At 41.1% G+C, this 22301-nt stretch overlaps 2 protein-coding genes across 2 annotated transcripts; both read right to left on the bottom strand.

Moving 5' to 3' along the window:
- Nucleotides 1–1047: 1047 nt before the first annotated feature.
- On the bottom strand, nt 1048–10684 carry LOC147162284 (uncharacterized). Its single transcript, XM_086097144.1, has 3 exons — nt 10552–10684; nt 10297–10420; nt 1048–1342 (listed from the first exon to the last, which is right to left on the bottom strand). The coding sequence occupies exons 1-3, from the start codon at nt 10553–10555 to the stop codon at nt 1213–1215; spliced, it is 258 nt and encodes an 85-aa protein (XP_085953270.1). The 5' UTR covers nt 10556–10684; the 3' UTR covers nt 1048–1212.
- A 4589-nt stretch (nt 10685–15273) lies between these two features.
- On the bottom strand, nt 15274–20023 carry tdgf1 (teratocarcinoma-derived growth factor 1). Its single transcript, XM_086097179.1, has 6 exons — nt 19661–20023; nt 19509–19564; nt 18813–19001; nt 17793–17907; nt 16602–16711; nt 15274–15867 (listed from the first exon to the last, which is right to left on the bottom strand). Exons 1-6 carry the CDS (start codon nt 19672–19674, stop codon nt 15764–15766), a joined length of 588 nt encoding a protein of 195 aa, XP_085953305.1. The 5' UTR covers nt 19675–20023; the 3' UTR covers nt 15274–15763.
- Between the last annotated feature and the right edge of the window lie 2278 nt (nt 20024–22301).

Raw genomic sequence — 22301 nt, 5'->3', positions numbered from 1 at the left:
TCGTAATTAGCTTTGCAAAAATCTAGCTGGCTAAGTAGACCATGTGGTATCCAAATCTGTATACTGAGTCTTTGCAGCTAGCTCTGACCTGCCAGTTCACCAATGTACTGGTCAAGATTAAGAACAAAGAAGAATCCTCTTAAAAAAGGTTCCAAATACAAATAGTGTACATGAAGTCTGTTCTTAAACTGTGCTTATTATTATTATTGTTGTTGTTGTTGTTAATTTATTTATTTGTTTGTTTGTTTGTTTCGTTATCTGTATACTCGAGTCCATCTGGGTTCTAAAAAGTGCTGTATAAAAAAATGTTTCACATATTTTAATTACCCTGTGAGGGTGACTATTTTCCACATAGTGTGTGCGGTGCACTGCTGCCAGCAGAGTTCAAAATGTCAGAACGGGGATTTGTTGTCATCATCATAATGAAACACTTTCTCAGACAGTTGTCTGCACATAATTGTGATCTTAAGATATCAGAAAGTTTGAATACACCTTATTATTTTAGGTAGGCCTATTGCACAGCGGGTGAGTGGTTAACATTGCTCCCTCATAACACTAAGGTATGCAACTAGGTTTGAATGTATTTAGTTGTCAGTCCTAAGATTGACTGATGAGCTCCAGTTTGTGAGACCCTTAAGAGAAAAATATGTTCCTGTATATGTTATATATATTCACTTTGGATTAATTTTGTTAATTAATTTTGGATTATTTTGGGATTAATTTAATTCAAGTGAATATATGAAGTTTAATGAACTCATAATTAATTAAACTTAATATATTCACTTTGGATTACCTTAATTCAATTGTGTGTTACCAATTGATTTTTTTTTTAATTGGTCAACAATTCAATTTATAATCTAAAATTGGTTCAACAATTCTCTTTTTAGAGTGTAGAAAAAGGGTACGGTAAAAGATTAAATACAACTCCAAATCAAGGAAGTCACTGCACTGTGCTGTTATATATAGACTTAAAATATGAACAAAAAGTACAAATGCTAGCATGGTCCAAACAAAGTTTTATTTTATCTTTATCATCGTTGGCATCAACATGGTTTTCATCCCCAGAAATACAGTGTACCGTCCAGTAATAACAACAAATTTGCAATTCACAAGACACAGATGTGACATTCAATCAATTGATCAATTGCTTCACCATTTCAAAGCTGACTTGGGCCATATTAGAATTTTTTTTTTCATCTTGATCTTCCAACATCATGACGAAGGAGAATCAAGCTCCGTGAGCCGCTGCTGTGCCTTCTGAGATCGTCTGATTCTCTCCTCAAAAAATCCTTGTTGGTGCTCGTTCCTCTGATCCAACTTGACTAACCATTGCCCCCTCAGCCTGGAGACAGTGGAAGAGAGGCCTTTTTAACACACAGACTCCACAATCCTTGCCAGCAGGACTCAGTCAATATGGCCGCATTCTGGTTAACACTAAACCTGCAATTGGAAGTGTCCAACTGGCAGTGGCGCAACGTGAAATAGCTTAGCCGTTTATGTGTGTGATACTGTTCGCTTTGCCAGCTCACTTTTCTACAGAGATTGATTTGGCTCTGTGCCAAACCTCATTGCTGGCTGGAAAACCTAAAATGTGGTGGTGATGGTGATGGCTAGGAGAGAGTAAAGCAGCAGAAAAGGAAATATGCATATTTTGTTTGGTTTATTGATGTGCGTTTGCATCAACTATTAAGTAGCCTTCAGCAAGATGTTAACATTAAGTTACTTGATGCAGTTTCATCAGTTGTGTGACTGAGTTGTTTGTCACTTGCCACGACAGTGTGACCCATCACAATTGCTATCATGTGTTCCGTGTAAGTGCTTGGCTTTGACTATGTGGAAGGTAAAAGAACAATATAAATCTACAGTACACTTATAGTGATTCAAAAGAAAGCAAATTTCAGTTTGAGCTGGCAGATGCAAGCTTGTAAATCAGACTGATAGATCACACTTTTGCAGCAAGAACACAAAAGTGCAGTGAAGATGTAACTTCCAGCGACATTTAAACAGCCACACTTGGGGCTCGTCAATTCAAGCCAAAGCAATGACAAATGATTTTGTAGTTTTTATAGTACAATAATACAGAATGATCAACCTGTCACTTTTGATCTTGTGTGCATCATTTATTTCCCCAAAACAAGATTATTTACATTGCACTTTTCTAAAAAGGGAATATTCATGTTGCTATATGTTATTAAAGAGGAAGTCAACCATCCCAAAAAACTATTGACAATAATATGTTCTATGCAGCCCCACTAGTCAAATACGGTATTCTGATTAATATTACATTTGCTCAGGGCTTAGGCAACGATCAATCACAGCTCACCTGTTTTTTTAAGCTGAGCTGTGATTGGTTGTTACCTGAGATAGTTCCCATGATTCTTAGACACAGAAGCAGAAAGTAGTTCTAGATCCGGTATGATGAAAACATGCAGAATGCTAACGTGAATGTGAAAGTAAATAGGAAGGAGAATTACAGTTAAATACCTTGTTCATTGGCATATTTTATGAATTGCTATGACCACTGTTTGATTGACATACACATGGCCCAAACTATTGGCTTAAAAACTGAGATAGCGGGACGGGACTTAGGTAAGAAAGGGAAAAAACAATGAGGCTGGTGGAATCTACTGGGACTTTGACACACGGCTCAAAATGAGACTGTCCCATTAAACTGCGATCCTGGTCACAAGAAAATATAGACAGTTTAAAATCATATATATACATATATATATATATATATATTTATCCATCCATCATCTACCGCTTATCCGGGGTCGGGTTACGGGGGCAGCAACTTTAGCAGGGAAGCCCAGACTTCCCTCTCCCCAGCCACTTCAGCCAGCTCCTCCGACGGGATCCCAAGGCGTTCCCACCCCAGCCGAGAGACGCAGTCTCTCCGCCGTGTCCTGGGTCGTCCCCGGGGCCTCCCGCCGGTGGGACATGCCCGTAACACCTCCCCAGGGAGGTGTCCAGGAGGCATCCGAACCAGATGCCCGAGCCATCTCAACTGGTTCCTCTCAACGCGGAGGAGTAGCGGCTCGACACTGAGTCCCTCCCGGTTGACCGAGCTTCTCTAAGGGAGAGCCCAGCTACCCTGCGGAGGAAACTCATTTCGGCCGCTTGTATCCGGGATCTTGTTCTTTCGGTCACAACCCACAGCTCGTGACCATAGGTGAGGGTAGGAACGTAGATCGACCGGTAAATCGAGAGCTTTGCCTTTCGGCTCAGCTCCTTCTTTACCACAACGGACCGATACAGACGCTGCACCGATCCGTCTGTCGATCTGCCGCTCCAACCGACCCTCACTCGTGAACAAGACCCCAAGATACTTGAACTCCTCCACTTGGGGCAGGATCTCATCCCCGACCCGGAGAGGAAACTCCACCCAGTCCAACCCTCACAGGAAACAAATTCGACTTACTGCCGGCAATGAGGACCCAACTCTGACATCGGTCGTACAGGGACCGAATAGCCCGTATCAGGGGGCCCGGTACCCCGTACTCCAGAAGCACCCCCCACAGGACTCCACGAGGGACATGGTCAAACGCCTTCTCCAAGTCCACAAAGCACATGTGGACTGGTTGGGCGAACTCCCATGCACCCTCAAGGACCCTGCCGAGGGTGTAGAGCTGGTCCACTGTTCCACGGCCGGGACGAACTGCTCCTCCTGAATCCGAGATTCGACTTCCCGACGGACCCTCCTCTTCAGCACCCCTGAATAGACCTTACCTGGGAGGCTGGGGAGTGTGATCCCTCTATAGTTGGAACACACCCTCCGGTCCCCCTTCTTAACTCTTTGACCGCCAAAAACGTTTGATAACGTTTAGTAAAATCCAAATGAGCGCCGCCAAAGACGTTAACTCTTTGACTGCCAGACGTTTTCAGAAAAGGGATGCCGCCAGTGCCAGCCGATTTAAGCATTTTGACTGATTTTCAAGGTCCACAGAAAATGTTCTGTTTGGACTATGGAAACACACGTACTACCAAATGAAAGATTGGACTTTCATCTTTCATCAGAAAAAAAGAGTTTGTTTCTACCTTATTCCGTTCTTTAGTAATCAACAATAGAAAATGGTTAGTTTGACCCAATTTCGCCTGTGTTGGACCAAAATACGGAGAAATCAAGCTTTTAGTGAAACGATATTATTTCATGCATTCTAGTGAATTTGACACTTCTTTTTGTCCATGAATGATGCCACAAACACCTAAATAGTGCTTTACTTCTATAAAACACTACCACCAAGAATGAAAAAGTGTTTTTTGATAGCAAAATACGTTTATTTACATTCAACAGTGTAACAATTTGACAACAATTTGGCAAACTATTTACAAATGTGTGCAACTGTGGTGCTATTTACAAATATGTGGATGTTTCAACGACAGTTTTTCTTTTTGTAACACTCTCCTGCGTGCAAAGAGACGCAACAGCATTTGCACAAGATTGCCTCTTCGCGTGCGCCACTTTCTTGCAGGCCGTTTTTTTCCGGGGAATAGCAAGTATATACTGCAGTGTGTCATCAAGTCTAATATCAGGATCATGCTACGGTTACGTTACGGTGGTGTTACGTCTCGCTTCCTCGCGTCCTTCAGTTGCTATACCGGGTGGTGGGAGATGTTCTGATCCATTTTATCCACTCCATTCATGGTGGCATCGTAGTCCAGAAACAGTGTCTTCTCCGTGATCAGACTGTACCCGCTCCTCCGATGAATATGCATTGGACTCGGGGTACTCTTCATTGTCCGATCGAATGTCCGCTTGTGCAGCTCCGCGTTTTCCGGCCTTAGCAGCGCTAGCCGCGCTAGCCGCGCTTTGCCGGTGGGGCTTACTACGTGTTCATAACAGTCACGTTGGCGTAGAGCTCGGAGTCATCTTCATCATCATCATCAATCTGCATTGGTCGATGCCAACTCTCCATCGCCCGATCGAATGTCCGATTGTGTAGAAGTACCCGGCCGGCTATTGTGCGCGTTTTCCGGCCTTAGCAGCGCTAGCCGCGCTAGCCGCGCTTACCGGTGAGGCTTACTACGTGTTCATAACAGTCACGCCAAAGCTTCCAACTTTGGCGTAGAGCTCGTTGTCATCATCATCGTTGACATCAATGCGCTTTTTAGTATTGATTGATGCTTTCCGTCTTTGAAAAAAATGCTCAAGCGTGAGCTGCTTGTAACCGGTTGCTTGGTCTAGCCATTGTGGCTTGGATCAGCCATTGTCTCCTCAACACTCTAGCTCCGCCTCACGTCTTCTACTGACGCCCACGGTGGGCGGCCCATCCAACCTTGTGCAAAGAGAGTCATCGCTGCCCTCTAGGGGCCAAAACGAGTCTTTGACTAATCATATCTGCCTGATACTTTCAGCACAGCTGCCCAAGGCTTTCCTGCACCCGTTTTTGAAAAAAAAAAAAAAAAACATAGGGGACGTCTTTTAACGTCCTCGGCGCCCTTCCCTAGGTTTATGCTAAACGTTTTATAACGTTTATGGCAGTCAAAGAGTTAAAAGATGTTCACTATGATTTTTTGGGGGTTTTTTTGGAAACTGGTGGAGGAAAGCCTTGGCAAGCTGTGCTGAAAGTATCAAGCAGGTCGAGTTAGTATAATGACTAGTTTTGGGCACTAGATGGCAGCGATGACTCTCTTTGGACAAGATCGGGTCGGCGTCAGTAGAAGACGTGAGGCGGAGCGAGTGTTGAGGGGAGAATGGCTGAGGAAGCGAAAATGGCGACCGGTTGCAAGCAGCTCACGCTTGAGCCTTTTTTTCAAAGACGGAAAGCATTGACCAATGCTAAAGAGCACATTGATGATGATGATGGTAACTCCGAGGTTGACGCCGAAGTTGGAAGCGTTGACGCCGAAGTTGGAAGCGTTGACGCGGCGGCTTCGATCACGTCGTAAAGCCTCACCGGCTAGCGATGCTAACGGCGGAAAACGAGCACTTCTGCACAGGCGAACGTTCAATCGGATGATGAAGAGTACCCCGAGTCCAATGCATATTCATCGGAGGAGTGGGTACAGTCTGATCACGGAGAAGACACTGGTTCTGGACTACGATGCCACCATGAATGGAGTGGATAAGATGGATCAGAAAATCTCTTACCACCCGGTATAGGAACTGAAGGACATGAGGAAGCCAGACGTAACACCAGGTCACCGTATCATGATCCTGAGCAGACTTGATGACAACATGACTAAACACACACTGCTACTCCCCGGAAAAAAAGGCCGGCAAAAAAGTGCACGCGAAGGGGCAATCGCAGTGAAACTAATCTGTGGTGCAAATCCTGCTGCGTCCCCTTGCACGCAGGGAAGTTTTACACAATAAACCACACAAAAAGAAAAACTGTGTAGTTGAAACATCCACACAATTGTAAATAGTACCACAGTTGCACACATTTGTAAATCGTTTGCCAAATTGTTTTGTCAAATTGTTACACTGTTGAATGTAAATAAACGTATTTTGCTATCAAAAAACACTTTTTCATTGTTGGTGGTAGTGTTTTACAGAAGTAAAGCACTGTTTAGGTGTTTGTGGCATCATTCATGGAAAAAAAAGGTGTCAAATTCACTAGAGTGCATGAAATAATATAGTTTCACAAAACGCTTGATTTCTCCGTATTTTGGTCCAAAACAGAGCATTTGGATGAAACTAACCTATTTTCTATTGACTGAAAAATGGAATAAGGTAGAAACAAACAATTTTTTTCTGATGAAAGATGAGAGTTCAATCTTTCATTTGGTAGTATCTGTGTTTCCATAGTCTAAACACAACATTTTCTGTGGACCTTGAAAGATCAGTCAAAATGCTTAAATCAGCTGGCACCCACATATCCTCTTTTATGAAAATGCTTGGCAGTCAAAGAGTTAAAAAGGGGGACCACCACACCGGTCTGCCAATCCAGAGGCACTGTCCCCGATGTCCAAGCGATGTTGTAGAGGCGTGTCAACCACGAAAGCCCCACAACATCCAGAGCCCTTAGGAACTCCGGGCGGATCTCATCCTCCCCCGGGGTCCCGTCACCGAGGAGCTTTCCAACCACCTCAGTGACTTCGACCCCAGAGATAGGGGAGACCACCTCAGAGTCCCCAGACCCTGCTTCCTCACCGATTAACGATGTTCCGAGTTGAAGTCAGCAGCACCCCATCTCCACTATACACAGTGTTAATGGTGCACTGCTTTCCTCTCCTGAGACGCCGGATGGTGGACCAGAATTTCTTCAAAGCCGTCCGGAAGTCGTTTTCCATGGCCTCACCGAACTTCTCCCATGTCCGAGTTTTTGCCGGATTCCGCTTGGCCAGCCAGTACCCGTCAGCAGCCTCCGGAGTCCCACAGGCCAAAAAGGCCCAATAGGACTCCTTCTTTAGCTTGACGGCATCCCTTACCGCTAGTGTCCACCATCGGGTTCGAGGATTGCCAGGCACCAACCACCTTACGGCCACAGCTCCGATCGGCCGCCTCAACAATGAAAGATCGGAACATGGTCCACTCAGACTCAATGTCCCCTGCTTCCCTCGGGATAAGGGAGAAGTTCTGCCGGATGTGGTTTTTGAAACGCTTTCTGACAGGGGATTCTGCCAGACGTTCCCAGCAGACCCTCACAATACGTTCGGGTCTGCCCGGTCGGACCAGCATCTTACCCCACCATCGAAGCCAACACACCACCAGGTGGTGATCAGTTGAATGCTCCGCCCTTCTCTTAACCCGAGTGTTCAACACATACGGCAGCAAATTCGATGACACGACTACAAAGTCGATCATCGAACTGCGGCCTAGGGTGTCCTGGTGCCAAGTGCACATATGGACACCCTTGTGTTTGAACATGGTGTTCATTATGGTCAGTCCGTGGCGAGCACAGAAGTCCAATAACAAAACACCGCTCGGGTTTTGATCAGGGGGGGGGGGGGCCGTTCTTCCCAATCACGCCCCTTCAGGTCTCACTGTTATGACCCACGTGAGCGTTGGAGTCCCCCAGCAGAACGAGGGAGTCCCCAGGGGGAGCGCTCTCCAGCACACCCTCCAAGGACTCCAGAAAGGGTGGGTACTCTGAGCTGCTGTTCGTGCATAAGCACAAACAACAGTCAGGATCTGTCCCCCCACGCGAAGGCGGAGGGAGGCTACCCTCTCATTCAAACCCCAGCGTACAGACGCCTAGCCGGGAGGCAATGAGTATGCCCACACCTGCTCTGCGCCTCTCACCGTGGGCAACTCCAGAGTGGAAGAGAGTCCAGCCCCTCTCGAGAGGATTGGTACCAGAACCCAAGCTGTGTGTGGAGGCGAGTCCGACAATATCTAGTCGGAACTTCTCAGCCTCGTACACCAGCTCGGGCTCCTTCCCTGCCAGAGAGGTGACATTCCATGTCACCAGTGCTAGCTTCAGTAGCCAGGGGTCGGACCGCCAAGGTCCCCCGCCTTTGGCTGCCACCCAACACACTGCGCACCGGACCCCTTTGGCCCCTCCCACGGTGGTAAGCCCATGGGAAGGGGGACCCACGTTTCCTTTTCGGGTTGTGCCCGGCCGGGCCCCATGGGTATAGGCCCCGCCACCAGACGCTCGCCTTTGAGCGCCACCTCCAGGCCTGGCTCCAGAGGGGGGCCCCGGTGACCCGCGTCCGGGCAAGGGAAACCAAGATCCAAAAGTTTACATTCATCATTGGGGTCTTTTGAGCCATGCTTTGTCTGGTCCCTCATCCCATTGCCAGGTCCTAGGCTCATTGGGACACGCAAACCCCTCCATCACAATAAGGTGATGACTCACGGAGGGGTATATATATATATATATATATATATATATATATATATATATATATATATATATATATATAGTTGTTTTTATTTCCATTTATATGTTTTTTTATTTAAATGTTTTATTATTCATTTTTATTTTCAATAAAATAAAAACATATGTTAGAAATATAATTAGAAAATTAAATAAAAATATAAATAATGGAAATTAAAACAACAATTTTCTAATTATATTTTTTTATAAATGTATTTATTTTCACTTTTAGTCGTTTCTTTATTTATTTAGTCATTTATTTATTTTGAATTTTGGCAGTTTTAGTCCTCCATATAAGCAAGCCTAAAAGAGTTTGTAAACTCCTTTCGCGCGAGGACGGTGTCAGAGGCCAACCTTGAAGTTACAATAAAGGCATTGATAAACAGTCTCGATGGGCTTTATTAACTGATTGCTTAATAGTTTAATATAATGTTCATTCATTTAAACAGCTAAACATTCTCATACACAACAGACGCAAACACTCCTGAGTGTCGGATCTCAAGAGAGTATGTTATCTAAAGTGTAGGCTATGTAAGTTGAGTCGAGAATCAAAGGTCAATATTTTACGCAAATTTTATGGGCGACTTTTGGCTTACTGAAATCCATGTTCATTGTTTCTAAGGAGAAGAATGGCGGCCTGACTAAGACCAGCATTTAGCCTCTTGGGTGTGGGCTTAGATTAATCGTGCAGGCATCTACTGCAACTTGATCTGAAGTTACTGCTGTCAGGCATAATTAGGTTGTAAAAAAAAATGGCGCAAGTCAGCAAGGTACTGGTATCTCGATCCATGTTGTTGTGTCTGTTGTGTCAGTGAGGATCTGTCATCACGCACCATCACGTCTCACTTAATCTTTATCATTCTACTCATCTGTCCTCGGATATTCACGCTGATCTGGGGGATTCAAATGTATCGCCAGGCGCCCCTAATCAACATTCCCAGGCTACTATGTGCTGACAGACAGATGAGCTGTAAACATCACTAAGACAACTTGTAAAACTAATCAAGCTGTGAAGCTTGAATGAAATTTGATCTTTCATGATCTTCCCACAAGAAAGATCTCAAAAACATCACTTTTGCAATGAAATATTGGAAGACTTTCGAAAGATGTATTTATGAATACACTCATCAGCTGCTGCTTTCCATACCAACACAATTTAAGCATAAGTGTGCCAAACATAGTATCTGTACAGTCATTGACTTCAATAGACGTGTCTCTTCTACCTAATCCTAGTCGCGTAGCTAAATAAGCAACGCAAAGCAATAACAAAATTATTAGGGGGGGGGGGGGGGGGTGGATTTTCAGTGTAATTCCAGCAGTCAAAACCACTGCAATATTCGGCTACAATAATAGACATATTATAAAATAAATACCACTAATTCTGATGCTATAAACGAAGGCACTTACTAACACAATTAACTTTATCAAAGCATGATCAACACAGCTCTTCAATTGTATCTTATTATATCTTACTAATGATCCCTCCTGGACAAGTTTGAGCATGTCTTGATCAAATGGCGGTGATGACCTTGTCAGAGCGCTGCTCTTCCCGCGGCTCTCCTCCTCGATCATCTGGTGGATGTGCTGGGTGATCCTCCGCTCCCAGAAGAACTTCAGCTTCTGTTTGTCATGTATCCGAGCCACGTTCATCACTTGGCAGCAGCATGTAAATGTGGGTTACGTGAAGATATTACTTTACATCTGTTCCTTATCTCATTGCTTGTATTCAATAAATTACATTTATAGCCCTTTAAATCCAGAGTTGACTGCTTAAATTACTTACTCATGTTTTCCAAGGAGTTAGACTCTTCCTTTCTCCACACAACCAATCTCAGTTCTCAATATTCTTTGTTATTCACCTTCTTCTCTCATCCTTCTCTCATTCGTTTTTTTGACTCATCTCTCCTACTGTATGCTTCTCTATTCAAGTCTTTTTATCTGCTCTTCTAACTCCTCCCCTTCCCTTCACCTTTCTCTTTCATTGTCTCTCGTCATTCGCTACCAGGCCCAGAAAGGTTTGACTGGATGTTTGCTCATTATACTACACAGTGTAAAAAAACTGCTTTTCCCCCTCGGACTGACTAATAACAGTGAAGACATATATGATAAACAATTTAGTAGCCTCTGGTATTTTCCATTCTTAGCATTATTTTATTGCAAGAAGAGATGGAAGAATTGCAGTGTTTTGCATCATCTTGCACATATTGTGACCAGCACACACATACACACACTCTCACACAGATACTCTCATAGTGCCTATAATTACATAACTGGTATAAATCCTGTACCGCACATGGCGTATCTCTGCACAGAGGCAGGTTAGACCCGAAGTTGGTAATTTCACAGACTAGCGCAGGCCAGCATATCTGCTGACTTCAATCATGGCCAATTAGAGCGGCTCCTTTCACTCTCTTCAATTAAATGCAGTATGCTAGTCGTGCACATGAGTCTTGATAAGTGGATTTTCACTCACTTCCCATCCCACTTCCACAAAAAAAGAATCCCGTCCCGTAAAAAAATATAAAAAAACGTGTCTCGTCCTGCTCCCTGTGAAAATGACGCCCACTCCCATCTTGCTCCCATTCAAAATGACTCCCACTCATATACCGCTTCTTTTTGCCCCCCAACTGTTTTGAGTCGTAACATAACATAACGTAACATATATACTGCACATGCATTCATACACTAAATGTGTACACCATAGATCAATTTGATCACAGCATAATTTGTATATACAGTTGTTTTTTTCTTGATTTTTGTTTTAATGACAACTTGAACAGGTGTGTGTATGTGTTTTCAAAGCTTTTTGTGGTGGTTGCAGACAAAATCCCTCTGCAGGCCAGTCAGACAGAAGGCATTACAAAACTTTAATATCATGTCACATCCATCCTAGCAGCTGATCAGCACCATAGCGTAAACTTCACGGTCGGGATTAAACCAGCTGACAGGAGTGGGATGAGTGTGGAAGGCATGGACAATTCCACAGTGACCACTGGATTAAAATGTCAAATTCTATGATGCCACAATAAAACACAGACACTACTCATTGAGGAACTACAAATGTGCATGGGAATTGAAAATTGTGCTCTATTCAGGTCTGTTGCAGTTTTTGATGGGGAGCAGAAAGTTTGACATGGCTTTGTTTTCTTCTCTCATTCGCGAACGAACAAACAAATCTTTTGGATGAACGCAAGTATTGGATCCACTTCAAGATATTTCGCCTTGACATACAGTTTTGGTACATTTTGATAAAGAGTGCCTAGACCAATGGGACGCTTTACTGAAGGTATGTAAACAAATTAAGAATTTCCTGCCGCAAATTAAAATTAAGTATTTGGTGGTCATAAAAGAGTAACGCAAATGCCATGAAGCTAAAAATCAATTAAGACAAAAGTCTGTTGGGGCTACACTATTGTTACCCATGTCTCTGTTGTGGTTAGACAATGCTGATAGTGCAAGACATTGTGTCTGCATCTGACAAGAGCTATTGTTACATTTTTCAAATTAATTTATTAACACTCCTTTGGCACCTCATTTGTGTCTTTAAACTGTCGGAGTTCTTCTGTTGGCTGCCTTGCTGTTCCACCAGAAGCCTGTTGGTGGTCTCAAGGTGTCTCAAGTTGTGGTCAGATTTTTCAGAGAGGAGAGATTTACAACAAGCAGATGCTGTGTGTGAAGCTGTTCAATAAGGTACCTGCTGATAAACCCATTAAATTCCCTTTTTTAGTTAAGTAATCCTTTAGTTAATTCTTTTGACAATTTGATTTGCTTTTATGCATTCTTTCCATGTTTTCTACTACATGCTCTTAAACTGGACCTTACGATCTTCATTGAGAGGAAGGATTTTGAGCTGTATGACATATTCTTTGACATCTTAAAGAAACAGTATGCAAGATGTAACGCCATCTAGTGGTGAATTGATAGAACGCAACAATTTTGCGTCACACTCACTTTTGTGAGGAATTCACAGTAGGCAGTGGGGCAAATCACTGACTGATAGCAAAACGTATTACTTTCTGTATGTCCACAATGACGTGGTAACTGAGGAGTACTAGGGATGGATAACTCCACTTAGAAAATTAGGTCTACTACAACCCCAAGCTAGTGCTCGTGTGGATGACAAGTTTAGGTGCTCCAATGTAATCATCAATAACAGGGTGACTAACGCATCTGTCTAATATGTGTAGATGATGTTGTATACAATAAATTTCCCAAAGGTGGGCACTCCGCCAATATTGACAGAAGGTCCGTCCGTGGCGAAATGCCCAAATAGTGAATGACTTGTTGACAGATGCCCATTTTGAATGACGGAAACACTGACGGACGCCTATTTCGCTGCGAAATGACAAATGACAGACTGACGATTGCAATGCGGTTAGGGTTGAAAAACGATGACGGAAGGGGTCCCCACTGTTGACGATTGCCGAATGACGAATGCTTAAAATTCATTGACACGCCCACCTCTGATAATTAGTTATTATTAGACCTACGATTATATAACAAAATGTATGTTGATGTGAAATCACTTTTTTTTGCATATTTTTTAAATTAATTGTGGGGTTTTTTAATTAATTATTTATTACTTCACCACTAGATTGCACTAAATACTACACACTGTCCCTTTAATGCTTAGGTCACTCAAAAAAATAATAATTAAAAACAGATCAATCACTGTTCAAATTATCAATGATCCCTGTGATGCCAAATGAAACTTCTTAAATCCTCCCCAATCCTGTTACGCCCATCAGAAGACAATTACAACATTCCAGCAGACAGACCAACAGACAGAGGCTTAAATCTGGTGGTTGGGGAGTTTACGAACTGTCGTGTTGCTTTTTGAATTCTTGCTTCACCAAATTCAAATACATTTTACCAGGTTAGAAAATCCATCGCTGGTGAGAACCTTTCAGTGGAAATCCGCTGTGAAGCCTGATGATGAAAATCCTGTCAGGAGTTTTAATAGGATCTTTGGGTTTAAATCACACTTTATTCTTAGGGACATTGCTCTCTTGTCCTGAAAGGATGGATAACAAAAGGTGGATTACAGTCATATTACCAGGAGATTATGATGTTAAAAATAACTGCTTCTACACAAAAGACCTTACATCTTATTACGTCTTATCATTATCCTAAACTGGTGCAAGATGATTATGTTTTGATTTGTTTGACACTGCCATCATTTGAATTTATTAACTATTTGGAGTGGGCAACACTGGTCGTAAGTACATATGCACTACAGTTCTGTGATTCTGGGTTTGAATCTCGGCTCAATTTGCATGTTTTCCCTATGTTTGCAGGGACTTTCTTTTTTTCTTTTACCCCGACTTCCACTTTCCGAAACATGCAAGTTGATTGAAAACTCTCAATTGTGCATAGGTGTGAATGTAAGTGTGAATGGGTGTCTGTCTGCGTTTGACCTGCGATTGGCGAGCAGCCAGTCCAGGTGCCTCTCGTGTAGTACCAGTTTAACTGCCTGAGAACATTCCTAATACCTCCATAGTCACAAAATTGATTATGCAACTCTACGCTGTATTGAAAATCTACAATATACTGTAGTAGACCACAATCGACCTATTGCATTTAGTCGTCATTATTTAAGTTAAGATAAGACTGAGCATGCCAACAAGCCGAACAACAACGGATGTGCGTGTTTAAGATAAGAAGGCAACAGAGATTCAATTCAAGCCTCATCACCAAACGGTGGAGATAAGAGACTTGTCACTGAAAATAACAAGATAAGAGAAGGAGGGAGGGACAGTTGCAAAGGGAAATTGCTTGAAATGTGTAAAATAGTTCCAAACACTATTACCTGTACAAGCATTTCAAAAAATTGTAACAATTACTAAGTAGTTCTGACAGTACTTTTTAATGAGTAAATTAATCATTTCTGGATGGCAATGGCACAAGATGGAAAAGGCATGAGAGATGATTGAAAATATACAACTATTCAGTTTTTAGACCTAGAAAATTCATATCGCTGGCATCGGGCCAAAACCTTGTACCTCGAAAATTCATACTTTTCAGGAGACCCCAAAAATGACCTTTTTTCAATCATTAACATTGCATCATCAAAGAGAACAAGCCATTTTCAACACATTTGATTGGTCAAGAATTCGTCAAAATGACACCCACTCGTTTGGACTGAACAAAAGTATAAATTTTTGGAAAAAAATATGAAATTTGACAAATTGTGACGTGAGGATTCTGAAGCTTGTCTTCAAGCATAGTAAGGCATGTTACCATTTAGAACTTTACATATGCTTAAATTAAGTGGTAGAAAATTTTGTATGTTCAACTTTTTTGTCAATATGTCAAAATATAGACATATGCTTTCTGTCACTCATTCATATATAACCACAACACAAACCACAGTTTTGTACCAAATTTAATAAACAGTGCATACAAGTTTATACCCTGTTATTCCCTGGATAAAGTGTAATATCAACTCATCTCTTGTGCAAACAGAAGACACAAAGTTTGAAGCAAGAAAAAAAAAAATGTGCATCTTTACTTCATGGAAAAGGAGCCTAAAAAATAAAAATACAAAAAAAATTATATATATTTTTCATAAAGCTTTTATGTACCGCTGTCTTCAAAACACAGAAACGTGCACAAATCCGAAAAGTGTGTGGTTGGATGTCTGGAAATAAACTCCGCTTGTTCATTTCTGTTCACAAAGGAAACTTTGAAATCTGCAAGTGAGTAATATGATGTTTCTTGTTTGACGTAATCACAATCACTGCTGAAAAGGGTGTCAGCATCATCGAACATCTCCATCGGCCATAAAGCGCACCAGTCGCTGAACTTTATAGGTACTCATCAGGATTTGAAAGTGTTCACTCATCAGGAACAGCGTCTGACTTCCAATTTTCCAGACATATGTTTATCTCCTGTGAAACATTTCGCATGAATAAAATAAATATTTTTTAAAAACACTTTTGAAGCTCACTCCAGCTTTGGAGATGTTTCAATCCAGCCTTAAAAATATAGATGCATCACAAGAAGAGACACAATAGAAGCGGTGTCAGACTCAGTATGTAGCTGTTGTGAAGAGTCCTGACAGCAGACGAATGATACCACTGCACTTCCTCAGAGTCATCTAGAAACCACATAAACAGACAATTCAGAACATACATAATATATATGATTGCTGGTATTTCTATATCTGGCTTGATTGTAATCACGTCTGTCTGTTTGAATAATACTTACATCATAGTAATTACTCTTTATATACCATATAAAAGCAAGCAGTTTGATGACAGTGGAAAGAAGACACAACCAAGACTCGGTGTGGGGTGGCCATGTGCCTAGAGTGATTGCAGTAAGAGATGATCCGAAAAGGGAAATAATAATGTATATAGCGATAGTGATGCCAACCGTGACAATACAGTAGCATAGAATGATATCGTGTAGTAAAGTGCATTTACCTATGTGGCAGACAGTTCAGAAAAAAAGGAAACATAGAATGTTGTCTAAATGTTCCATATTTCTATGGAATTTTTTTCTATGGACTAAGCTTATAGTTGTAGTGATTTATATTTTTTATTTTTGGGAAAGATGGCAACTATGGGAGCGGGCTCAGTAGCCATTCAACACTTTACACTGGAAAGAAAACACCTTATGGGCTGCTTGTTGGATGCAAATTGAGAAGGTTTTAACTAACTGATGTGTATTTATGCGCCAGCCACACCTTTGTCTTGTCCACACACGAACACAGGAAAAGCACTTGAGTTGGGAGTTGGCTACCTCGAAAACAATAAGACTGCCTTACATGTTACAGACTAAATATGTGTTATTCAAGCATTGTAGTTGCATTAACCATGGCATCCATACCGCAGTCTTTGTGGAAGACGTGGGGGAAGCAGTGCAGAAAACCATAACCACAACGACAGTATGAGCAGCCCTTCCGCACCCATTCACCATGTGGAATCAAACCGCAGTGCCTGCAGAAAGAAAAGAAACATTAGTTACTAATAGTCTTTTAGAGGTATACATCTATGTCGAAGAGATCCAAATACAAGGCATGAGATAAAAATTAACACATTTTCCCCCAAAAAATATTGATGCTCAGAGTGGTATTTATTTAGTACAGTAGTTATAGATGTAGGAAAATGTTAAATTGAGCAGCATCATACTAAAATAAGTCTCATTTTATTTTACCCCACCTGATGGAGCAAATACATAACATCAAATTGGTGAACCTAATAATGTCATCATTGTGCCTAGAAAACAAATTAATACAATAAGCTACAAATATATACTGAAACACAATGAAACCAATGAATATGGGTCATTGTCATATAATATAATCAATAATGATAGACATACCCAATAGAATTTACATTTGGAAATAAATTAGTTTTACTGATATGAGTAGAGTATTTCAATTATTGGAAGTTGTTATAATTCAAATGGAAATAATTGTTTCTCAGGGAAAAAATATGTTAATGTCTAAAATATAAATATTTTTCTAACTTTTAGCACCAAAATGTCTTGACAGTTATGTGCCAATATAAGATGTGTTCTCCTATTGCTTGATATGTATTCTACATGAAAACTAACAAATGTGTCATAGTGTCTTAAGAGTTCCTTTTAGGGTTCTTTTGGATCGTCTTTTTTGTTAATGTCACTGGGAAAGCCACATTATGTTGTTGCCACCAGAGGGATCTGTGACTGTAAGCCGCAGGTGTTTTTAATGTCACCGCACCGGGTTCCAGCTACTTTATTTTCCATAATGATGGTGCAAACTGTCTCACTCTCACTTGGTTTGTTTTGGTCTGCCTAACGCTCTTGCGCTTCCTTTGCGCCCCATTGTGATCTGATTGATAAGCCGCACCTTTGCATTAACCGCAGGGTTGAATGCAAGTGAAAAAAGTAGCGGCTTGTAGTCCAGAAATTACTGTATGTGAAAGTGGACCATTTACATTTGGACTAAAGGTATTCCTGTGAGGATGTTGGTCTTAATAAAAGATCATTTAAATGTGTAGTAGTTTTGTTGATTGCGGGTGTTTCTTTTTACGTTACCTGATGCGCTGGTTGTACTCGCAGCTCCGACCAGTAAAGAAAGGGGGACAAGCACAGAAGCTGCCCAGAATACAGGTGCCTCCATTCTTACAGCAGCTCCGGCTCTGCTCCGCGCCTAAAAATATAAGGATAAATTAAATAAACATATCTGCAGGAAGTGTGGGATGTTGTTCGCCTCTGTGTGCCCTGCGATTGGCTGGCAACCAGTTCAGGGTGCCTACTGCCCGAAGTCAGCTGGGATAGGCTCCAGCATCCCCCGCAAACCTTGTGAGGACAAGCGGTTAAGAAGATGGATGGATGGATATCTGCAGGATAACTAGGATGCTGAATTTTTTTCTTTTCATTTGTTGTTTTGTTTTTGAAGGTGTACAATTGTTGTTTTATATATATATATATATATATATATATATATATATATATATATATATATATATATATATATATATATATATATAATATGATATATATTATCCCATCTAAAGAACCAAGATTCAGGGAAATCTGTGTCGGTTTTGTGTTTTAAATAACGGTAGTTTTTATTTTTATTTTGGTCCCAGTCAGACACTAGATCCCAAATTGGACCCTGGTGTCAGTGTGTCTGTGTGTGACGTAATCCATTAACCACACACATTCTTGGGGTGCATCTGCTTTACGTCAGCAGACAAACACAAAGAGTCTGAACAAACATCCGAAAATAGCAAAAATACACTAAAACTAACAGATCCCCCCCCCCCCCCCACACACACACAAATAAATAGATTGCGCCTATTCTGTATGTGCAAATAAGTACACATAGTTTCACATACTAGTGTGTGTTTTGTTGGCGGATGTAAAATTCTTAAGTAGCTTTATTTTATTTAGAATATTTATTTATATCTAAAGGTCGTGTTCAGAGCAGACTAAAGTAATGTCAATTAAATTTACGTGGTCATGTCTGTTATAGGCGGAGTGACAAATCCTGCCACGTGTGGGCAGGCAGGCTGTCGTCTGTGTATTTAGTGACTATTTGGGCAAACTTACTGTTAGTGAGGCCGATGAAGGGCATGACAGCGTTGGCATCACGGTGTTTACGGTCCCCATTGTTTGGTGAGTTAACCTGGGCAAATTGATCAAGGAATTCTTGGGAGGGCTGCTGGGATTGGATCTCAGCGGGGTACGACGGAAGAAATGGAGGAGTCTGGCCTTTGTTGCACTCATCTCCCACACAACCTACAAAAAAAGGAAGAAGATTTTATAGCTCGATGAGAAAGTGATATCAGGTCATTATGTGCATCCTCACATTCTGCATTAATTTCAATAGCATTTCATTTAATGTCAGTTAACAGTTACAGTTGGATTTATCACTTTTATAGGCCACATAAATGACTCTTATCAGGATTTTGAGGGGGATACACCACAGTCATCTGCGACCATGTATTTCAACCCTATTCCAACATATTATTATTCTACCACTTGAACATGATCAGTGGTCACATCTAGTACAGCACAGTTGCAATTTTTAAATATATAGGCTAAGCTTGTTATCAAATTATGACAGTATTTTTTTTTTATTGTGGGAGGATGTAATACAATAAAAGGAACGAGGCTTCAATACTCTTACTTAAACTGTACTGTACTTATAATTCCAAATTCTAAATAAAAGTCGTAGTAGAAGTACTTTTTAAAAGTGAAAAAACGGTAAATGCCATGGAAAGGGTGCCTAATTATAACACTGACCTGAAGCAGGGATAGCAGCAGCGGAACTGAGACAGATCAAAGTGAAAAACACAAGCCTACAAAAAAACAACCACAAACAATTAATGAACAGACACTCCCTCAAAAAAACACGCACACACACGCTCCCCTCTCACTGTTTTGTTGGTTATTACCTGCGGAGTTGCATCTTTGTTTCTTAAAAAAATAAAATAAATGTGGGATTAAATCCACACACTGACAAATTCTGGTTTCTTACCGCAGCAGACGGTTAGGATTTTTTTTTTAAAAGGTAAAAAGTAAATAAATCAATAAATCTGGATAAACCAAGACAGGATCCACCAGAACAGAAATAAGCATCCAGCTGTGTCAGATGAACAGTGTAGATAAGAGAAAAGAAGTTCCCATCCGAAATTGTCTTTGCTGTAATCCTGGATTTGTGTGAAACGAAAATCGCCGCCTGTTTGGGGGAATGAGGACAAACGAAATTAAGTCCTCCTCCAGAGTCTCCTCTCGGCCAGGCGTCTTGTGAGAGTGCGTTTTCCCGACCCCAGGTGACTCTCATCCAGGTGGAGTGGCCCCCGGAAGGCCCGCCCCCCGGCCGTCTCGCTATCTGTCATGGCTTTGGCCCAATCAACAACAACGCTAGAAACTAGTGAATGTGCGTAACCGAAAATTAATCCTGGCTCTGGATTCAGCATTCATCAACCATCGCGGCGCATAATATTGATATGCGCTCCTTTACTGTTCAAATGATAAACAATCAACGTAGGATGAAAATGTATATTAATTAAATTTCAGTTTCTCCAACACGCTTTTGTCGAAAGCCTGAAATCTTGACTGTACCCCTCCTCCTCCCTCTTCATGCATATGTAAATACCCTCAGTCGCCCATACGGCCATTCACATGTTAAATAGGCATGCCCACCACCAGGAAACAAGCTTTTCTCTGCACACTGAGAAACCCATTTTACAGGATACAAATCTATTTAATGTGTGTAGCTACTTTCTTGTGCATTTTGTCTGTTTTTAAATAAAGAAAGTGATATTTTAAGTTAAGTTTAAATTGTAAATTGCCACATTGAGGTTTTTGTAATTGTTTTGTTATTTCAAATCAATGAGTAGGCTACCATCTACACAAGTTGCTACATATATTACATTTAGCTTACACTCTTACTACAAGCTGCAAAATATACCAAGGTTATCCATCCATCCATCCATGCATAAATGAATATGCATAATTTTGAAACACTCGTGGCCTTTTGTGGTTCATTTGTTTTTACCCTGTTGAGTAATATTGTGTCTATTATTTAGTGTATGTTATTTGTGTGTTTAAAACATATGACATTAATTCTGCTCTAACATCCTGCTGTTCTGATTATGTGATCTTAGACGTGGCCAACGAGTCTTCAACACTCCAGTTTTTGGAACATTGATACAATGCAGATAACACAGGAGGGTGGATTTCAGTTGATACCAGGTAAGAAACATTGACCATTGTGGTGAGTTCGCTATTAGAACAACGAGGAAACGTAATATTTCTTCAATATATTATTGACTAATCAATCTTAAAAGACAAATGATTTTTCAATGTCTGATATAATCTCAGTGTAATAGTTGAATCCTTAATTTTGCATTCTTTCCTTTCCTATACCAAACCCCCCACCCGCCCCCGCCCCCCAAGTGACTATTGGATAGATGGGATAATCAGAGGTGGAAATGGGTATTTTGTAATTTGTGCAGCATCACAATGCAGTCTGATCTCATGCTAATACACAGCAGGAGCACCAGCAGCATGAAGGGAAAGCTCATCTGAAAACTCCAGGAAATCTCCATCTGAAAGCTAAACCAATAGCAAGAAATGAAAGGGAAGAGGATATATGAAGACAAAAAAGAAATGCACCATGGGGTTACTGCAGTGTGTACAATTGTGTGACTTATGAAAGTCAAGGGGCACACATAACATTTTTATTTGGTGTCCCAAGAACCTGGGGTTGTTCTATGGTCCTCATCCTTTTCTTAATTGTTCTTGCCCACAGGGTGGACAAAATTGACTAATATAGAAATAACTTAAAAAATTAAATTTTCTCGTGACATTTTCAATTAAATGAAAAGTACTGGGGGGGGGGGGGGGGGTTAACAACTCATGCTCTTTAAACACTATAAAAAAAATCAAATTACATCTTTTTAAGCATTGACTTCACTGCTATTTAAAAGCACTAAAGTTTTGCTATCTACAGTCATCACCATTACTCCCATCAACTGCTCTGTTTTCCCCCTACTTGACAAATAATAGATAACGATGTATTAGGCCTGTTCCTTTCACTTTGGTTAAGGCTGCAATTAGCTATTTACAGTCACAAGTTAAAAAAAATAAAAAAGATGTAACATTTTCTGTTTTGGTGCTGTGCACACATACTGACTTTAAAATGTAAGAGACAACACATGTGGCAAGGAAAAAAGTGTGGGCTTGCGGCTCTGGTATAGTGTACTTGAGAGGATATTTTTCCAAACATATAAGTATAGAAACAATCACTACTAATATACCCCACAGTACAAATATTATAATATTCAGAGACATCCAACAAACAGTCATTGCTGAATTTGATCGTTAGAGAGGGAAAGTGTTGTGGGTTAAGATTTGGATGTAGCTTCACTTGCTAAAATCATCCCACCCACCAATCTCTGACCAAAGCTACTGCCCTCACTAATATACGAAAGTGTGATTCTCAAACATTCATAAAGGAATGATTTTGAAACTGTGTAACTGTGATAAATAGTCACAGAGAACACATATATTATTATTATTTTTATTTTA

Source organism: Leptonotus elevatus, chromosome 15, assembly GCF_054856555.1.
Source record: "Leptonotus elevatus isolate MCC_2025b chromosome 15, RoL_Lele_1.0, whole genome shotgun sequence".
Lineage (NCBI taxonomy): Eukaryota > Metazoa > Chordata > Actinopteri > Syngnathiformes > Syngnathidae > Leptonotus > Leptonotus elevatus.
Note: the sequence above shows the minus strand (reverse complement) of the source record. Positions and strands in the feature narration are given on the sequence as shown.

Excerpts from the sequence above, each read along its gene's own strand:
- LOC147162284 (XM_086097144.1), bottom strand. Across the intron at positions 1,343-10,296 it reads AAGAGCAGCGCTCTGACAAG|GCTGAGGGGGCAATGGTTAG; the intron begins GTCATCACCGCC and ends CACTGTCTCCAG.
- tdgf1 (XM_086097179.1), bottom strand. Across the intron at positions 17,908-18,812 it reads CTTCATCGGCCTCACTAACA|GCGCGGAGCAGAGCCGGAGC; the intron begins GTAAGTTTGCCC and ends TTATATTTTTAG. Across the intron at positions 16,712-17,792 it reads GAGTACAACCAGCGCATCAG|GCACTGCGGTTTGATTCCAC; the intron begins GTAACGTAAAAA and ends TTCTTTCTGCAG.